The sequence below is a fragment of the Eschrichtius robustus genome, chromosome 14, assembly GCF_028021215.1.
Source record: "Eschrichtius robustus isolate mEscRob2 chromosome 14, mEscRob2.pri, whole genome shotgun sequence".
NCBI lineage: Eukaryota > Metazoa > Chordata > Mammalia > Artiodactyla > Eschrichtiidae > Eschrichtius > Eschrichtius robustus.
The window spans coordinates 50,386,139-50,406,510 of NC_090837.1; the positions used below are offsets into that span (position 1 = coordinate 50,386,139).

Sequence of the window (20,372 nt, forward strand, 5' to 3'; positions counted from 1 at the left end):
TTCAGATGCATGGATGTGAAATAATCCTGGAACTCTGCCAAAATCCTTCTGCCTTTTGAGTTGTAAAAATGATTCTGATGTTCAATGCAATATGCACTGCAAAATACACCAACAAAATGTGTTGTTTACATGTGAGGCTCTATGGATGGGTGAGAATGAAGGAAAAAGAGAAGAGTCACACGAAACCAAATGTTCTTGGCATTTTATTATGTATGTGCCTCCATCTTTAAAATGTACTTGGCTTGGTGATTTTTTTCTTAGCACATCTTAAATCCAAGATGTCCACATTCTCTACTCACTAAAATTTTGTGCCGGTGGGAAATACCTTGTTCCAAGATTCCTACATGTTGCTAAAATGGAAGCTCTTTCCAAAGAATTTTCATAGTTGTAGATAAATTGAACATCCGTAATGTCACTCGTCTTCCTGTCAGATGTACTTTGGATGAGTGGCAGGTGGGATTTCATGGGAGTGAGGGAGACATGTCAACAGATTTGGCCCCTTCCATTCTCCATTCTAGACAAACTGCTGGCAAATTCACCTGGCCCAGTGCTATGAGGAATTACTTTCCCGGATGTTTTGCTAACATTATGGGGAGCCCAAAGTGATGCCAGGGCCAAATAAGGGATTTATTTCTATGTGTTCACATGTTAACTTTAGTCTCCCCAAAACAAGAGTAATTATGTCTGTGATCCCTTCTAAATTCAACATCTCACATGACTGCACCATCTAATATTAAGGGCCATTAAGTTAACCTTTGTAGTTTTCCTCAAAACTTAGTATTGCTCAGTATAAAACTTAAGTGGTAAATCAGAACATTTCACTTGTGCATTCATTAATTTAACTAACATGTATTAAGAACTCGCTATGTTCTAGGTGCTACAATAGACTGGGGATGATAGTTGAGTAAGACATGGACTCTGCCCTTAAAATGTGTTGTATTAAAATTAACTAGTTTTGACTCCTTATCCCAAGTAGATGATGGGCAAATTTGGAGGGTGGGAGCCACATCTTATTCATCTTTTTATGCCCCACCTCTGAGGCATTGCTAATAAATATGTATTGAGTTAATAAATGTGTGTTCCATGTGAACAAAATAATTCCCAGAGGAGAAACGTGTTATGACAGAGGCATGTTGTGGAAGACAGAGGAGGAAGCAATTCTCCCAGTGAATTAAGCCACCAAAGTGTGTGAGAAACCCAAGTGTGAGTGCTGGGCCTTTGCTGATCATAAATGCTTTCCAAATGCTTTGGTAAAATATGTTGGTAAGAGAAGAACTCCTGGTTTTAGTATTCTTAAATAGAGAAATAATTCCTTGAGCCTGTTCAAAAAAGAATCGGTCAGGATTCAATCTCACTTTCAGGGACTTGATATTTGTCCTGGGGTTCTGTAATTTCAAACAGGGAACTCTCTTGGGAACTTGGAGAAATTTTATTTTCTGTTTCTGTTGACCTAAAGCAAATAGACTACCAGTTATTTCTCCAGAAAGGGGAGAATAAAGGGTTTATTCGGGATCAACAAGGAATTGCTGTTTGGGGTCTGCAACCCTGGAGAGTCCCCACAGGGCAAGGCAAGGAGAGCACTTTTATAGAGGCGGAAAGGAAGTTGGGAGGGCTGTAGTAAACAGAGAGTGCATGGCTTTTCATTGGCTGAGTTCTTGCCAGGAAAGGAGTCTTTCTTCTTCCGGTTGGGCTCTGTTATCATCGCAGGGCAGGAGAGCGCCCCCTGCTGGCCTCCTGACTGTTTAATTGAGGTTTCTGTTTATTAAATTTTTACAGTTCCAACTTCAGCCTACCATCCCAGACCTATCAGTATCTATTTGTTCTTTTTCCTTCTTGTCAAAAGTAGATTTTCCTTCCCAGACAACTTTTCCCTAAAAGTAGTACCTTAGTTAAAAGAAGTCAGTTTGTCTCTTTGTATAGTCATAGAAAAAGCCCAGCATAAAGCAGTTACTCATTTTCTGTGATGATGAGTCAAACTTTGAAGTAATGCATGTTTTTAAGACAGACACTCCACCAATCTCCATATATATATTTTAACCAAAGAGTAAGTGCTTTCCTTTTCCCATTTTCAATCAGGTATGCCGCAGGAAAATTTGAAATTTTTCAGAATGAGCAAACAAGGTATAAGGGGAAATAAACAATGTAAAGAAACATTGATTAGTCAAGCAATTTTAGTTTCTACCTTTGATAATTTGCTGGTTCTCTTAAATATCCTTTTAGGTGTTAATTAAATACCAAGATAACAATTTAATTGGGTATTTTTGATGTCGAGCTAGAACAGGAAAGTAAAATTTGCAAAGGCAAAAGCTTCAGGATAATTGGCTTAAAAAAAATTTCTTTTCATGATGCCAAAAAACAAATAGTGAGGGGGAAGTGAGTAAAATATGTATATGCCTTTTGTTCTCTCTCTACATTGAAAGAGAAAACATTAAAATAAGTAAAATTTTGTTTTACTTTAAAAGTAAAATTATTCTTTTAATAAAAATGATAGGCTGGTAGTAAACTTATTTTTAAAGCTTTTACTGTACCTTTTACACTGGTAGCTTTCATTCACAAATAAAAACTTATGTGGTCATGTCATTGATCACTGATTCTAAGGCCCACTCTGGCCCTAAAAGTCAATGATTCTAATGACTACACTGTATGCTGTATCCAGTATACACTGTACACTGTAGACAGTACTCTCAAACACATTTGGCTCTGTTGCCACTTTCTTTTTTTTTTTTAATTTATTTTTTTATTGAAGTATAGTTGATTTACAATGTTGTGTTAGTTTCTGGTGTACAGCAAAGTGATTCAGTTTTATATATGTATTTCTTTTTCATATTCTTTTCCATATGTTTTATTACAAGATACTGAATATAGTTCCCTGTGCTATACGGTAGGTCCTTGTTGTTTATCTATTTTATATATAGTAGTTTGTATCTGCTAATCCCAAACTCCTAATGTACCCCTCCCCCACCTCCTTTCCCCTTTGGTAACCCTAAGTTTCTTTTCTATGTCTGTGAGTCTGTTTCCGCTTTGTAAACAAGTTCCTTTGTATCATTTTTTTTAGGTTCCACATAAGAGTGATGTCATATGGTATTTGTCTTTCTCTTTCTGACTTACTTCACTTAGTATGATGATCTCTAGGTCCATCGATGTTGCTGCAAATGGCATTATTTCATTCTTTTTTGTGGCTGAGTAATATTCCATTGTATCTATGTACCATATCTTCTTTATCCATTCCTCTGTCGACAGACATTTATGTTGACTCCATGTCTTGGCTACTGTGAATAGTGCTGCTATGAACATTGGGGTGAATGTATCTTTTCAAATTAGAGTTTTTCTGGATATATGTCCAGGAGTGGGATTGCTAGATCGTATGGCATCTGTTGTTTCTTGAGGTGGCAATCTGAACTACACGTGAAACTGAAGGTGTGCTGCGGCCGTAGCTTTTCATAAAAGCAAGACAAGCGTGTAGACTTTTTCTAGTGCTCCTCTTGGAGCACCATTTGCCCTGCAGCATTAGGGACAATCTACGTTTTTCATCCTCAGCACACTCTGGTGGGTCTACGTCCTGAATTGTGGCCAACAGCCAACATTCCATATGTGGCATTTAACCACTTTACTCCTAGAGGCATTGCATGTACAGAACTCACTTTGGAACAATATGCTGCTTTCCTGCTCGTTTGCCCAAGACTCCTAGGAGCTTCCTGTTATCCATCCTCAAGAGCTTGACTTTTCACTTCTTAGATACTTAAGAGATTTCACTGACCGTTCATGAGTCAAACTGTCCCAACTAAGGAAGATTCCTAATGAGAATAGCTCTTATGTTCTCCATTCGGGATGTACCAACTTCTCCCTAATTTTTGCTTCCGGTGTCAATGCCAATTCTTTTTTCACAACAAAATAGGGACACTGATCCCAAGGTGACTTTGTTTAAGTAATGATCTTTGGTGTGGAACCTTGTCAAAGACCTTTAGAAAATCTTTCTCTTTCCACTCCTTTTCTTCATCCTGTTATATCTACTGAAAATGTTCTTTAAGAAGATCCCATTGTATTTAACTCTTTGGTGCCTCCGTTCTCCATAGCCAAGTCCACCATCTCCACTCACTCATTCAACTCCTTAAGGGTTTATCCAGTGCCAGGGCTGAGCAAGGTCTGAACTCACCTGGTACTGGCGTGCTTCCCACGGTGTACATTCCTGCATACCCCTGAATCCTTCTTTGTGACAGGGGTCACATTTGCAATCTGACATAGTAGCTTACATACCAATAAATTCCAGTGGCCTAATTTCACCCTTCAGTTCCTGCAAAACTCTCATTGAGCCGCCCTCCACTGGGTGATTTATCTAGATTGATTATGTCAATTTGGCAAAATAGCTCCGATACAACCACTCTTGGGTTTAATAGCAGTAATCTTGCATTTCCAGCAACAATACAGGACTGCTCATCTCCCTAGGACCTTCTGCATTAAAAGCTAAGGTTTAAGAATTCACCCGTGAGCTATCATCATTTCATCCTCTGGAGAGCTCTCTGTCCCAACATCATCTGTGGTCTGTCCTCTTTCTTGAGTTAAATTGTCCTCTCTGAGTAACACTTACATATATACACTACCAAATGTAAAATGGATAGCTAGTGGGAAGCAGCTGCATAGCACAGGGAGATCAGCTCGGTGCTTTGTGACCACCTAGAGGGATGGGATAGGAAGGGTGGGAGGGAGATGCAAGAGAGAGGGGATATGGGGATATATGTATACATATGGCTGATTCACTTTGTTGTACAGCAGAAACTGACACAACATTGTAAAGCAATTATGCTCCAATAAAGATGTGAAAAAAAATATGGAAATTAATCCTGAAATTAACCCCAGACCATTTCAAAGCACTGGGTTTTACAGATCTTGAACTACTCTAAAGTAAATGTTGAAAATGTGAACTGCATAAAAAATAAAAATAAAAAAAAATTGTTCTCTCTGACTCATTGAAAGAAACTTGCATTTGCTCTTGAGGTCTCACATATAATACTCTTCAATTTCTCTGCATTTTGAAGATTACTTTATCACTATATTACTCCTGTTCTTCCACACTTTGTAGACTCTCCTGTTATTACTTGAACCATGTTTCAGCTTAGGAAGAGAAGCTAATTACTTCCTAAAGTAAAGTTATTGATACTTCCAGTTATCCATGCAATTGGGAATGCAGGGGATATGGAATAATCTTGAATGGGGTGGTTTTTACAAAATCATTGCATTTTTATTACAGCTACCTGCCTTAAAATTAGTGAACCACTTAATCAAAATTCTAGGGCACCTGTTATAATGATTAATAGTCATTAATTAATATAAGGAATTTATTGTTCACTAACGCTGTGTGAGACAAAGTGTGAGGCACTGGGAATTCAACTAATTGAGAGGACATAATTTCTGCCCCCAAGGATCTCACAGTGTGGAGATGAAATACATGCAGACACGTAAATAAACAAATCAAGGTCATTCAGTGATAGGTGAGTGACAGATGCCAAATAATTGGTAAAAGTAAAGGGAAGAGTGATTGCTTCCACATCAGGGGAAGAACTGTTTTCCGAGCAGAGTGAATGATGATATTGAGCTGAGACTCCATGAATGGGTGGGAGAGTCCTGAGCAGAGCATAGCGGGAAGGGCATTGATAGGACACTGTGGTGTGGAGTGCAACAGAAATGGTAGCAGATGAGCCTGGAGAAAACAGATAAGGTTAGAACTATATCCCTCGGGCAAACGGAGGCAACAGGGTTTTAAATAATGAAGTACCATCGTCCCTCGGTATCTGCAGGGGTTTGGTTCCAGGACCGCCTACTGAGACCAAAACCCGGCGATGCTCAAGTCTCTTACAAACAACCCCTATATCCACCCACGGTTGCTTAAATCCGCAGATGCAGAACCGCGAATACAGGGCTCTGACTGTAACATGGTCAGATCTGTGATATGAGTGTGCAAGCAGAGAGATCATTTAAGAAGTTATTACAGGGCTTCCCTGGTGACGCGTTGGTTAAGGGTCTGCCTGCCAGTGCAGGGGACACAGGTTCGAGCCCTGGTCCGGGAGGATCCCACATGCCTCAGAGCGACTGAGCCCGTGCGCCACAGCTGCTGAGCCTGCACTCTGGAGCCCGCGAGCCACAACTACTGAAGCCTGCACACCTGGAGCCCGTGCTCTGCAACAAGAGAAGCCACCGCAATGAGAAGCCCGCACACCGCAAGGAAGAGTAGCCCCCGCTCACCGCAACTAGAGAAAGCTCCCGCGCAGCAACGAAGGCCCAATGCAGACAAAAATAAAATAAATACATTTATTTTTTTTAAAAAAAGTTATTACAGTGTTAAAGCAAGAGCTGATAGAAGCCATGGCAGTCGGAAGGGAAAGAAGGAAGTGGGTTTAATATACAGTGAAGGGGGTATATCTAAACATTTATTTGGGTGGTAGTGAATTAAGGAAGAGCAAAAAATCAAGGGTGACCTCTTGCCCAGAATTCATTTCTGGGTAACTAGGTACATGGTGATTCTGACAACCCGAAGAGGGACTGTAGGAGGAAGAGCAGGTTAGTAGTTAAGTACTGGTCAGAGTATCATGAGAGGGCTTTGAAAGATAATGAGTTCTACTTTGAACATACTTGGTTTGATGCAGGATATCCAAGTGAAGATTTCTAATATGTAATTATGTAAGTCTGGTGCTTAGCCTTAGAAATATAAACAGGAGAGTCACTAGCATATAAGACTGGGTCAGTTTTGCATTCTGGCTAGCTGCCTTCTAGGTACTACGCTAAGAATGACAGCAACGAGGATGAATAACAAATGATTCCTCTCTGGAGTCTAGTAAGGAACAAAGACACAATAATTTATTATGTCTTATTCTTCTAATATGTCAGATATCTGAATCTTATTCATATAAATTACTTATTCTATATATTAAACCCTTGTCAATACAGACTCTACTTACCTTTCAGCTACATTATTATTTTAAATCACTCTTTTGATCATTCTTAAGAGTAGCAACCACCAAAGAAATGAATTACTAATATGATATGCTGTCTGGTTCCAAGGATATAATAAACAGTTTATTCCAGCTGGAAAAATCATTTAGCAGAAATATTCTACTTCTTATAGAATGACCTTTATATCACATTTTGTGAAGGACAAGTTAGTTATACCTCTTGAATCAACGAAGATTTGGCCACTCTCATGTCATTTAGGTAGGAGAACTATTCAAAAGATCTCTTACTTTTGCCCCTTTAAAATACCAACTCCCTTTGAAAAGTAAATGTATCACTTTTAAGGACAGTTGGCTTGTGGGTAGGAAATGATTGTTGAAAAAAAAAGTGTGATGAATAAGTCTCCATATTAACCCTAACCCTTTTAAAATTCAGGAATTACCTGACACACACAACTTAAGATTTTTCTGAAGCCTTGTTTAAATAAATTATAGAAACTGTGGCATCATCATACATAAAATTATTTTATGAAACCCAAAGTGAAAAGAATGTTCTGTAATTTTCATCCCCAGGTAAATAGCACATATTTCTTTGGCTACCAGTCTATGCTTTGAGCAAGGGGCATAGACAAAGAATAACTTAAAGATTCTGCAACCTCTTGAAAAAAGGAAACATCGAATAGAAGAGTTTTTCAGAAACGTGTTGAACTGTATTCATAACCTTTTTTTAAATGGATATGTTCAATAATGCATGCAACTCTGTTGTCCTATGATTTCTACAGAACAGAAAATGTCAAACTGTGTTATTGGATGTTCTTCACATGACATCTCTTTTTTTCTATCATCATTAAACAGGGAAGGCCATGGTAAAATTTCAGTATTTGCTGTCAAAATGGCTTTAGCCACATTGTGTGGAGGGAAGATCATGGACAAATTAAGATGTAAGTTATTCTCTGCATCTCTGTTTGCTTATCCCTCCTGTATACCATGTTTTCCTCTACCCCATTCCTGCCAGGTCCCCCTGACCATTTGTGACTTTCCTCATTCTATGAGAGTTGTTTGAAATATCATCTTCATTTGTCCTTGGATTTTGTCGTAGAAATGTTTTCATATTAGATAAATGTCAATGAAATGAATGTTTTCCTTCTACGTATGGATTATTATTTTTTATAACCTGTTGAGGATAACCAGTTACATTGTTCATGATACTAAAGTAAGATATACATTCTTTCACATTCATTGTACTGTAGAACTGCCTCACAGGCATAAGTTCATCACCATAGGGAGATGAAGACCGTGTTGGGCAACCTTCCGTTTCTCGATCATCTCAAGCCAAAGTTCCTGGCACATTTCCTCATTCTTCTCCACCAATGCTGTTCAAATCACTGGGCACTCCAAAGTTTCCAAAGTAGACATTGCCAGGGTGTAGGCATAGGAATTATGTACATCAACTATAAACTGAGAATTAACTGATGCCAATAAAGACATGATAGCTAGAGTGTTGAGTGATTATGGGCCTTTTGTGTACATTTTGTCACTAAATGTGGTAGTTTTTTAACCAACAAAACAGTGAGAGTTTTCTGATTTGTTTGCATGAAGCTGAGACATAGAGAGTTAATCACAGATGGTACCAGGAATTGAACCCTGACTTTTTCCCCGTACACCAGTGGTTTTCAAATTTTAGTATGTATGGAGGGCTTTTAAAAAAAATGGATTTCTGGGTCTCATTTCCAGAATTTCTGATTCAGTAGGCCTAGAGTGGGTGTATAGCAGGCAAGAATTTTCATTTCTCACTAGTTTAAAATCTTGTATATGTGGCTGTTTTGAAGAAAAATTGCCATGTAACCCTCTCCCTTCCCCTAAATATTATGAGTCTGAGTTATAATGCCGTATGACAAAGAACACTGTCATGGGAATTGGGAGTCCCAGGTTGCAGGCCCAGCTGTGTGACTAACTTGCTGATTATTCTGTGGAAGTCACTTCGCTTCTTTAGTCCTCAACTTCCTTCTCCGTCCTAAATTTGGGGATTTTGTTAGGTACCTGTAGGGTCCCTGCTGGCTACAGGCCTCCATGACTCACAGCCTTTAGGCTCTTTTGTCACCTGCTGCCTGTCAGCTGCTGAATGTAATCTCTTGCTTCTTGATGCACCAACAGAGGAAAAATAAAGAAAGATACCGGGGTCAGGGTGGGGGGGACCTTTATTCCTTTGGAATTTCCCCAGACATGTTCCAAGAAGAGTTATGTCATTGGAGCAGTAGATAAGGGGAACCCCACAAAACCACACATCTTCCCTCACTCCCAGGAACCTCCTTTCATGGACCAGCCAAGTGCAGTCAAGTTTCAGAGAAGCCCAAGCAGACCCTACAAGGTCCAGTTTAGTCTCTCTTCAGTTAGCCTGAAAGATGTAAAACTTTAAAAATATCTACCTCAGTACTTGATTGAGGATAACAGCTAAATTAGAAGGTGGCAGAAACAGTGTTCTTTAAAAAAAAATAACTTAGAGTAATCCCTAAGGCATTTCCTTCAGGGTTAGGCTAGGAAGAGAAAGTTTCGCAAAATGAACCAGGGCAGAAGAAGAAACTCCTGAGGGCCTTGCCTACTGACCTCATGTCACTATTGGCCACTTATGCTGAGGACAGTAGGTAAAGGTTTTTTTCAAAGTCTTAAGAAACATTTTCAAATACTTATTCAGTGTTAGGTACCTGGAGAAAAGGGTCCCTTAATAAAATAAGTTTGAGGAAAACTGAGAAAACCAGTTTTCTGCGCTCAGAACTCCTCAGAGCCTTTCGCGAACCAGGTTAATGCTATGCCATCAAGGACCCAGGTGCTTTCCATCTTTCTACTCAGCTCTCCTCTGTGTCAGATTTTATCCTTCTCCTGAAGGTAAAAGGGGGTACAGCAATTTCAGGAGTCACGCCCACTCCAGAGGCCCCCCAGCCCTTACGTCTCATGGCCAGGGTGGCATCACAGACCAATTACTACATCAACCACTGCTGACAGGAGAGGAATGCCAATGATGGTCAGGGAGTCTTCCAGCCATTCTCACCTCCTGGGCTGAGAAGGGCCACTACTTTCCCATAGCCAGGAAGAAATTTGGGGCCAATAAAGCTGAAGGGAATGGTTGTTAGGTAAGCAACAAACGACATCAGCACAGTTACAAAATTCAAGATTTAACTAAGTGTCCGAGCAGATCTTTACCACTTGTCAAATCCCTCAAAGTTCTCCCGCAAGTCTGGGATTTCAAAGCAAACAGTGTAACTGCTCCAGTGCTGTTTTCCCACCCCATCCCATCATTCACCAAATACCCATGATCAATGAGCAAAGCATGCATGCTTTCCAGTGGCCAAAGTCAATCCTCTGCAGCTCAGTGAAAGAAGTCACAAATGCACGAGTCCCATTGGAAAGAAGCTGTTCTCCAGTGTGCAGAAATAAGCTTCAGAGAGTCACAAATTCTGTAGAGAAACAGACTGTGTGATCACGACATTTCATGGTACCTTCTGGCAGAGCAGCAGACCTGAACGTGCCCCAGTTCTCTGAATGAGGAGTCACTATACAGTTAATCCCAGAAAGGTAGTTTTAATGGTTTCCAGGTAAGTCAGTTGAAAGCAATTTGGCCAAAAACAATTTAGCTAAAAGGAGTTTGGTTGGAAGAACCTCTCCAGAATGTTAATCAGAAATGAGTATCCTTAGTCACCAATATTTCAGTGATTGAATGAACAAATTGAATTGTTCAAACAGAATGAACAATGTTCATTGGCTGAATGAACAAATATGGGCAAATCCACCCACAGACAGCCATGGTTGACTCTTTTTTTTTTTTTTTTGACATTTTTTTTAATAGATCTTTATTGGAGTATAATTGCTTCACAGTACTGTGTTAGTTTCTGTTGTACAACAAAGTGAATCAGCCATATGCATACATATGTCCCCATATCCCCTCCCTCTTGAGCCTCCTTCCCACCCTCCCTATCCCACCCGTCTAGGTGGTCGCAAAACACCGAGCTGATCTCCCTGTGCTATGCAGCTGCTTCTCACTAGCTATGTATTTTACATTCGGTAGTGTATATATGTCCATGCCACTCTCTCCCTTTGCCCCAGCTTACGCCTCCACAGCAAGCTCCATACTCAATGGTGAAAAACTGAAAGCATTACCACTAAGGTCAGGAACAAGACAAGGATGTCCACTCTCGCAACTCTTAGTCAACATAGTTTTGGAAGTCCTAGCCATGGCAATCAGAAGAAAAAGAAATAAAAGGAATACAAATTTGAAAAGAAGTAAAACTGTCACTGTTTGCAGATGACATGATACTATACATAGAAAATCCTAAAGATGCCACCAGAAAACTACTAGAACTAAGCAGTGAATTTGGTAAGGTTGCAGGATACAAAATTAATGCACAGAAATCTCTGGCATTCCTATATATCAACAATGAAAAATCAGAAAGAGAAATTAAGGAAACACTCCCATTTACCATGGTTGACTCTTGGTAAGTGGAATTGTGGGTTTTCTTTAGTCTTCTTTTGCTGGCTTACATTTAATCATAAAACAGGCGGAGTAATGATTTTATAATAAGCATTGCTTTTATAATAAGAAAAATAAAATGAAAGGATATGGAATGTCTTGGGATTTTCCTTCTTTAAATTCTAATTCACTTTAAGCCAATATGCCAACTGCGCTTGTTGGGCAGTTTTTCTATTTTTGTGCATAGGAATGAAAGAGATTTAGTTCATTCCAACTAGCCCCTTCATGTTGGAGAACACAGGGCAAGAATTGTTAGCTGAAAATAATTTAGAAATTTTAAAAAGCAAAAAAGTAGAAAACAGCAGAAATTTTAAAGCTGAGTTTTAAAAGCTGCTTTAATTGCATTAAAAGGGACAGCAACCCCCATGTTGCATCCCAATTTCCAGTGCTCAGGTCCACCAGGAACCAGTATGCAGGGTGTTCATCAGGCACCCCAGGCAGCAGAGAGTGTGAGGGCGCTCCCTGCAGGCGTGGGACATAGCTACCTATACATAAACGGACCTAATATAATACATTCTGTTTCTGTCAAAGTGGTTTTGGTCTGATTATAGGCTGTTAAGGATCTTAAGGAATTCTGAATCCAATGCAATAAGCCTGGAAAGTCAGGTGCTATTCTAAAGCTTCTGGGGAGGGCTTGTTTATGGCAAACACCTTGTTTTTCCTGAGTTTCTATTACTGAACAGGTTGTTCGACCTCCAAGCTTACCTCCAGGGTAATATTTCTAACTTGCTGGCCTGCCTTTAATTCTTCAGTACCTCCTTCATTACTGATTGTTCTTTATACTTGGCCTAGAAGTCCCTTTTGTAAGGAAATCTTCCCTGACTCACTCCTCCCTCTAGGAACCCTCTCTCTGAGCTCCTGCTGCACCCTGTACACCCTACTGCTCCTGTACTCACACCACCTTGTCGCCGTACATGATGTCGTGTCATCCAGGATGCAAGCACATCTCTGTCATCCCCAATAGACTGGGACCTCCCAGAGGGCAAGAACTATGTCCTGATTTTTCTGTATAACCATGGCTTAGCGCAATTTCATGTTTATTAGGTGCCAAGTTAATTTTAGTTTAATAAATCAATGAATGTAAGTTCTTCTGAAGTATCATTGTAAGGTGCTGCAGGAAACACAAAGGTAATTTAGGCTATGATTTGGAACCTTATAGAACAGTCCTATCGGGGAGGCAAAGTCTAAACATACAAGGTAAATGGCAGAAAAGTGTGATATAAAATTAATAATAAAAACAGATAACATTTCTGTACCATATACTAGGTGCCAAGCATGCATCTGTGTGCTTTACATCTAGTAACTAGCTTAATCCTTGAAACAGCCATCTATATTATATAGATACACATATATTTCATGTTATAAGCATATGACATATATATGTGTATATATATATATATATGAGTGTGTATATATATATATATATTAAAAAAACAGAGGGCCCAAAATTAAGGTACAAACACATACCATGTTGAGAGCTTCCTCAGAGTCCCCTCATTTCTTTTTAAAAACCTGAGTGGTCATGAACAGCCACTTGCCTTTAATCCCAGGGACTTAGCCCTAGTTTGGCTATTGCTTAGTAGAACTTTATCAGTACAAATGAATTTAATATTAGCTTCAAGTTTGTGAAAGGTCACTGTTGGTACCCCTTCTGCTTTTACTCTAGTTAGAGATGTTGTTTAAATTATTTCAGTGGGAGATTTGAAAAGCCTAAGCTACTTTTCAAAATGTGCCCTGGCCTAGAAAATCCAAATCTAAAAGTTCATCAGGATGGCCAAATTATAGTTAACCGCCTGGCTCCCGAACAAACAACGTGGCAGCTTTAATGAGAAAGTACACTTACTTCTTCAAGGTTTCTTCTTCCTCCTTTTGATTGGAATTCTTGAGTTTCTATATTTGGAATTATACAAGAGTTTTGTTTTTTGCTTTTTGGTTGTTTTTTTGCTGTTGGCAACTTCTTTTTTTGACTAGTTATAATGAAACACGAGAGATGAAATTCACTAAGTAAACAATATTGTGAAAGTGAATGAGAACAACATTAATTTTTGTTGCTCATGTAGAATTTCTGTAGCTTCATAATTGATTAACTATTTTAAACACAATAGAAACCCTTTGTAAGTGGACTATTTAAAGAAAATGAGAGCCAATTCACATCCTCAAAACAAAATCCAATAAAAGCCTATAATATGCTTAACATCTGGCTGCGGTGTAAAACAATGTCCCCAGATTACATTTTGACCTTGAAAAATTAAGTCCAAAATGAGTAGAGGTAGCATATTGACTTTACAACAGTTTATCCCAGCAGCTGTGCTGGCCTAGTTACAATCTAGCATGGTGACAAACCATATAATAGCCAACCCTTTCCTTCCAATAGTGATCTCCACAGAGGAATTATAGAGTACCTTGGGAAATTATGCCAATAATATTCATTAAGTGCCCACAGTGGCAGAAACTGAAAAGAGGTTCAGTGAAGCCAGTGGCTCTGCTGAGAATAATCTGGAACCCTGACTTTACCTCACTGATCGTCGGCAAGGCCAGGGTTCCTCTTGACTGCATGAGGCAAAAGACCCTTCCCCATAAATCAATTGCCTTCCACCCAGAACACTATGATTTATAGGAAGTTTTCTGCTTCTGTGGGAAGTTAATCAAGTGTTTTCATTGCATCCTTATCCCCATTATGTCTTTCATTTTTCAATATCTTAAACCAAAATCCAAACGTTTTAGTGACAATGTAGACGGGTAAATAGCTAGCTTGCTAGATACACACACACCCTAACATTGTCGTAATATTTTCATTGTGTATTTCAAAAGAAGTCAGCATATTTCTCACATGTACAAAAATTCCTCCCGTTGAGTTATATATGAGTTGATAATTGACCTCAAACTAAAAATGTGATGTTCTCTGTCTTATCAAAATATGCTAATTTTATCCAAGTTACTAGTTAATGCTGTATGCCAGAATCATCTACAGAAAGACACCAGAGAAAACACCATGCCAGGAATATCTCAGCATAAAAACTAGCTTTCATATTATTCTTTCATAATAAATTATATATTTAGTTTCTGCCACATTTTTTGTTATTTGCAGTAGATACGTTGAACTAAAACAGTGGGGAATCTTTATGTGATGAATAACGATCTTTCCTTTTCCATCCATCAGATATCTTCTCAATGATTTCTGACTCCAGTGGGGTGATGGTTTATGGACGATACGATCAGTTCCTGCGGGAAGTTCTCAAACTACCCACAGCAGTGTTTGAAGGGCCTTCATTTGGTTACACAGAACAGTCAGCTAGATCCTGTTTCTCTCAACAGGTAGGAGAAAACTTGTTTAAGGAAGTATCTCTCGGTGGCTGCTTTCCTGTGTGTCACTCCAAGTCACTACTTCTTCATGGTAACTTGTAGCGTATCTTCCAGCTTCTGAGAAATGACCTCTGAGTCAGTAACTGAACTCAACACATTTGGATAATAATAATAGGTGGTGTTTCCTGACCATGAGCCAGGCATCATGCTAAATTCTTAATTTGCATTGTCTAATTTAATCCCTACAACAACGCTATACCCTCGGAAACATTATTACCACCACACTATCAAAAGGGCTGAATTGTTACTCAGCCTCACATGAAACACAAGTCTGACCCAGCACCGAGCTTCACCAATGTTTAGCAAAGGAGACAAGAAAGGAATCACAGCACATGCCCCATGCCATCTGGGAGGCCCTAAATCTTCCACTAAATTGGGGCTCAGAGCAACATGTTTTAACTGGGGGTGGTAAAAGTCAGCCAAGGGAAGCTGCTTAGTTTTGGGGGACTCTCTGTGTTTATATCTCTCCAGTCATGTGGAAAATCTACATGTCTAGAACTATTCTTCAGCACAGCATAGTGGAGATTTAGACATCCATAAACCGAAGATTTGTTTACAATTTTTAAAAATCCGAACTAACCAAGTATGTCCTCTAAAAGGATCCCTTAAATAAGAAATCAGTGCTTAGCAGCCACTGAAAAGCTGCATTTAGCTCCAGCTAGTAAACCTCATCTGTCTATCTATCTGTCTGTTTACTTGGTGATCTAAGAGGTCAAAGGTGGTGCCTCGGGCATCCCTGTAGGGCATGGGTTTATACAGAATTATAAATGTATCCATACACTCAATAAGAGAAGGGATGGCTTGATACTTTAAGTATCAAACTCTACTCCCCCTGGGGGGGAGGGGGGGGAGGGGGAGGATGGGGTCTCACCCAGGAAACCTGTCTGACCTTTCCCACGCCCTCACCCCCAGGCTGGCTTAGATACCTGGCCTCTGTCCCCAGCTAAAGCGTACTCCTCTTTGGAGTTCCCTTTCCCTTTCGAGTTGGTGACCTCAGAATGGACCCATTCACCTAAGCCTCCTTCTGTACAACTTCTTCACCCAGAACTTCTCATCAGTCACCAAGTCCTACTGATTTCACCTTCTAGAATTTTCTCAGATCTCTCCTCATCATCCTCGATTGCCTGGCCTCTTGCATTAAACCCCAAACTGATCTCTCTGCCCCTGGATTTACTTGTTTGTACCTTTGTTGATTTTAGGTAGTGCATTGTAGAATCCTCAGGAAATATACTAATGCCTCCGAATATTTCTCATTAAAAGTCAGCCAGAATAATAGGACTTTTTTAATCTAATAGGATTTATATATTCAAAAAAACTATATAGGATGTTGCATTGCTCAAAATTCCTTTTGAAATATCCTAGAGACTGCCCATTATATAATCTTTTATATACCCTCAATGATGAGAAATTTATATATGTGGAAATCATAGTAGCATTTTTTGACTTCCAGGAGTGATTTTTAGCCAGTATGATGAATGGTCAAAATGGATAAAATCATGTGAAGTACAAAAAGAGGCAACACTAATAAATATAATAAGACCAGTTTATTTTTGTGCTTCATAAACTGGCTATAGCAGCAGTTCGAATGATGAAATTCCAAAATTGTTTTAATTGCTTCATTGCAAAGCCACCCCAAATGATTGTTTTGAAACACAGTATTATTTTAGACATATGAATTGTAGTAGCTTTTGAAAAAATACTGTCTCATTACTTACACTTTATATGATTTATCTTTTAATAATAATGCTAATAACAACCCTATAAAAAGCTTATTTAGTATTATGAGGTAAAGCTAAAACTGTAAATATCTGTCAATAAGAAAACATTAATAGAAGGGTACCAAAACAGTTGTTTTCTGAATTACAAGGACAAGTGTAAGGTTTAAGCCTTGAAAAGGCACTGTAGCTCTTCAGGGCTGATTTCTTATCTGAAAATATAAAACTATCCCATCCACCTTGATATTCTAATCCAAAAATTTAAATAAAATAGTGATTTTTGCATGTAAATTTTTTGTCATTCATACTATGAAAATATCATATATTAATATAACTTCTTATTTTTTCATTTTGAAAGAAACTTATAGATAAAATACATTTCTTTTCTGCATCAGAAAAGCCCAGGATAATGACACAGAAGCTGACTGAATTGTAAGAAAAGATACATAAAGAAAATAGAGAAGAGAATTTTTTTTTAATTTAGAGTGTTCTTTTCTAACAGGGAAGGATAGCTCCCTCCGAACAGGATTCACTCCTAATCTTGTATAGCAGAACCATTCACATTAACCACAAAATATTTAGTCCTTATGGAAGTTGAGGAGCTTTGAAAGGGAAGCTGTTCTGCAAATTTAGAAGACTGATACGGGAATTGTCGAGTGTGCCGTGATGTACTATTGGGTAAAATTTTATGGAGAATGTCTACTCTCCATCTTTCCTCATCATTTTCATACTGTCCCTCATGTATGAAAATGATCCCCTCAGAATTGTTTTTCTCCTTGTGATAATATTGACTCAGCCTCAGTGGAGATAATCCAGTCTTATGTAGGCTTAAATATAAAAAGCAATTAATGTTTTAAATTCAGAACTAGTTTCAAGCTCTGTTTCTTTATGTATTAGGGGTTAATTGAATGTCTTGTTTCTTCTATCTCAAATGATATTTACAAAGCAGGTAAATTAGGATTATTCTTGGTTCTAAATTTTTATGGGTTTTTTGATGCAGAAAAAAGTCACCTTAAATGGTTTCTTGGACACGCTCATGTCAGATCCTCCCCCGCAGTGCCTGGTCTGGCTGCCCCTTCTGCATCGACTGGCAAATGTAGAAAACGGTGAGTAGTTACTACTGAGGCAACTTTTTTAGCCTTTTTTTTAAATTGAAGTATAATTGATTTACAATGTTGCATTAGTTTCATGTGTACAACAAAGTGATTCAGGTATATATATACACATATAAAACAAAATATATATTCTTTTCCCTTATAGGTTATTACAAAATATTGAGTATAATTCCTGTGGTATACAGTAGGTCCTTGTTGGTTATCTATTTTAAATATGGGAATGTGTATATGTTAATATACATATAAATAACCTATATGTATATGTTAATCCCAAACTCCTAAGGCAATTTTTTTAATTACCGAAATTAGGCCATCAAGTCTATAGTTATTAAGCCAAGGTCATTGTTTTAGAGAGGTCTATTTAGTAGTTCTGAATTTTAATAGAACTAACCTGTCTCCCTCATCAGTAAGGCCTTATAGGTGCACTGCAAAATTAGGACTGTCCGTTCTAAAAATTTATTAAATCTCACAGTCTACCTCTCAGTTACAAATCAGGTGTGGCTTAAAAACTTACTGTAATGGAAAGAGAACCTCAGTAAGGAATGTGACATTTTCTAGTATTTGTTTTAGGTATGAACTTCTACTCTTGGAATACCTGGCATTGACTATTTCTTCCTAGGCACTCCATCAGGAATAGGTGGAGGAGATAGAAAAAAATTGGATGGTTGCACCTTGCTAATCTTTAGTCATATGCTCCAAATTGTAAACTTTCAATGGTTGTATTTATGTAAAAGAAATGAGTAATGTAACTTTTGTCATGTGCTTTTGTTTGTATAAAAGCAAGTATTTCTATGATAAAAGTAATTACTCTTGGCATATCCAAACTTAAATATAAAATACAGTTCAGAACAAGGTTTAAAGAAATTTAAACATGGAACAATTCAGTGCCTCCATCTGATCTTTAGATGTTCTTATTTACTGTTTAATTTAACTCTGGGAATTCTCTAGCCTTAAATAGAAAATAATTTATCTCCTATCTCTTACTAGAATCTTAACTTCTACACATCTCTTTAATATAAATTGGGGTTAAAGTTAGCTTATTTTAGATTCCCATTTAGAACATCTGGCATCTGCCCTAGTTATCTCCCTTAGTTAAAGTTATAAATCTATCCTGTTCTGCTCATGGAGAAGATTTAAAGAATGAACTTATACTAGTTTCTCTGTAAGCACTACCAATCGTAGATTTTCTTTTTATGCTTCTTATTCATCTGCTAGAGCAAAGAGCAATCAAGGTCCAGATCATGCAGGATGAGTTCATATTACTGTTTTGCAGTTTAAGAACTAGTCATTTTCCAATTATAAAGTTGTCGTTTCATGCCTTCTCTCTCAGCATTTCCTGTTGCAGGAAATGAGTTCCTTAGGCCCTGTCCCAGAACAGTTGTCCCTAGATTCAAGTCTCACTTCAGCCTTTCCCAGGAGCCAGAAAAAGGGGATATGATGCTGGTTCAGAAGACAATGTGTTCAAAACTGGTTATGTCTTTGTTTTTACAATTTACTTTTCATCTTTATTTATTTATTTATCTATTTATTTATTTATTTATTTATTTATTTATTTTTGCATTATGGTTCGCTTTTTTTTTTTAACATCTTTATTGGAGTATAATTGCTTTACAATGGTGTGTTAGTTTCTGCTTTATAACAAAGTGAATCAGCCACACATACACGCATATTCCCATATCTCTTCCCTCTTGCATCTCCCTCCCTCCCACCCTCCCCATCCCACCCCTCCAGGTGATCACAAAGCACCAAGCTGATCTCCCTGTGCTATGCGACTGCTTCCCAGTAGCTATCTATTTTACATTTGGTAGTGTATATATGTCCATACCACTCTCTTACTTTGTCCCAGCTTACCCTTCCCCCTCCCCGTGTCCTCAAGTCCATGCTCTACGTCTGCGTCTTAATTCCTGTCCTACCCCTAGGTTCTTCAGAACTTTTTTTTTTTTTAGAGCCCATATATATGTGTTAGCATATGGTATTTGTTTTTCTCTTTCTGACTTACTTCACTGTGTACGACAGTCTCTAGGTCCATCCACCACACTACAAATAACTCAATTTCGTTTCTTTTTATGGCTGAGTAATATTCCATTGTATATATGTGCCACATCTTCTTCATCCATTCATCCGATGATGGACACTTAGGTTGCTTCCATGTCCTGGCTATTGTAAATAGAGCTGCAATGAACATTTTGGTACATGACTCTTTTTGAATTTTATTTGCATTATTTTCCCTGGCTGGTTAGCCAGAGTATAAGTTTACCAAAAGCATGAATTGTTCTTATTGTTGTTGATATCTTTAGCTCATAACATGCAGTTACTTGGATTCAAATCTCAAATATTTTACCTTGCCTGCTTTATAATTCAAATTTTCTGCCAAAGAAAGTTGTGTCTCTTGAACTATCTGACTTAGAACTGTATTCAGACAACTTACTCATCTCTTTGGGCCCTATCCATCTGCCTCTTGGGAAATTAAAAAAAAAAAAAAATCTGTTAAACGAAAGCAGTGTCACTCATTAAATAAGCCCATTAGCTACTCCATTTTTTTAAAAAGTAACTCAATTTTCCCATCCAGTTTTTCTACTCTTCTTCCATTTGCCTTTCTTTCTTCTTCCTCTCATTTTCCATTTCTCTCGTATTTGCTCTCAACCCACTGGACAATCAGCTGTGTTCATCCATTGTGCTTCTGAGTCTTCTGTGAGCTGTGCTGATCTCCTAGAGA

At 38.3% G+C, this 20,372-nt stretch overlaps 1 protein-coding gene across 2 annotated transcripts in view; it reads left to right on the top strand.

The window, feature by feature from the left end:
• DTNA (dystrobrevin alpha) overlaps positions 1 to 20,372 on the top strand; it is a 285,381-nt gene that overhangs the window by 199,555 nt on the left and 65,454 nt on the right. For both annotated transcript variants that reach the window (XM_068563775.1, XM_068563776.1), the window contains exons 7-9: positions 7,797 to 7,882; positions 14,624 to 14,778; positions 17,542 to 17,647. In XM_068563775.1, the coding sequence (XP_068419876.1) occupies positions 7,797 to 7,882; positions 14,624 to 14,778; positions 17,542 to 17,647 (347 nt within the window). The remainder of the gene's footprint in view (positions 1 to 7,796; positions 7,883 to 14,623; positions 14,779 to 17,541; positions 17,648 to 20,372) is intronic.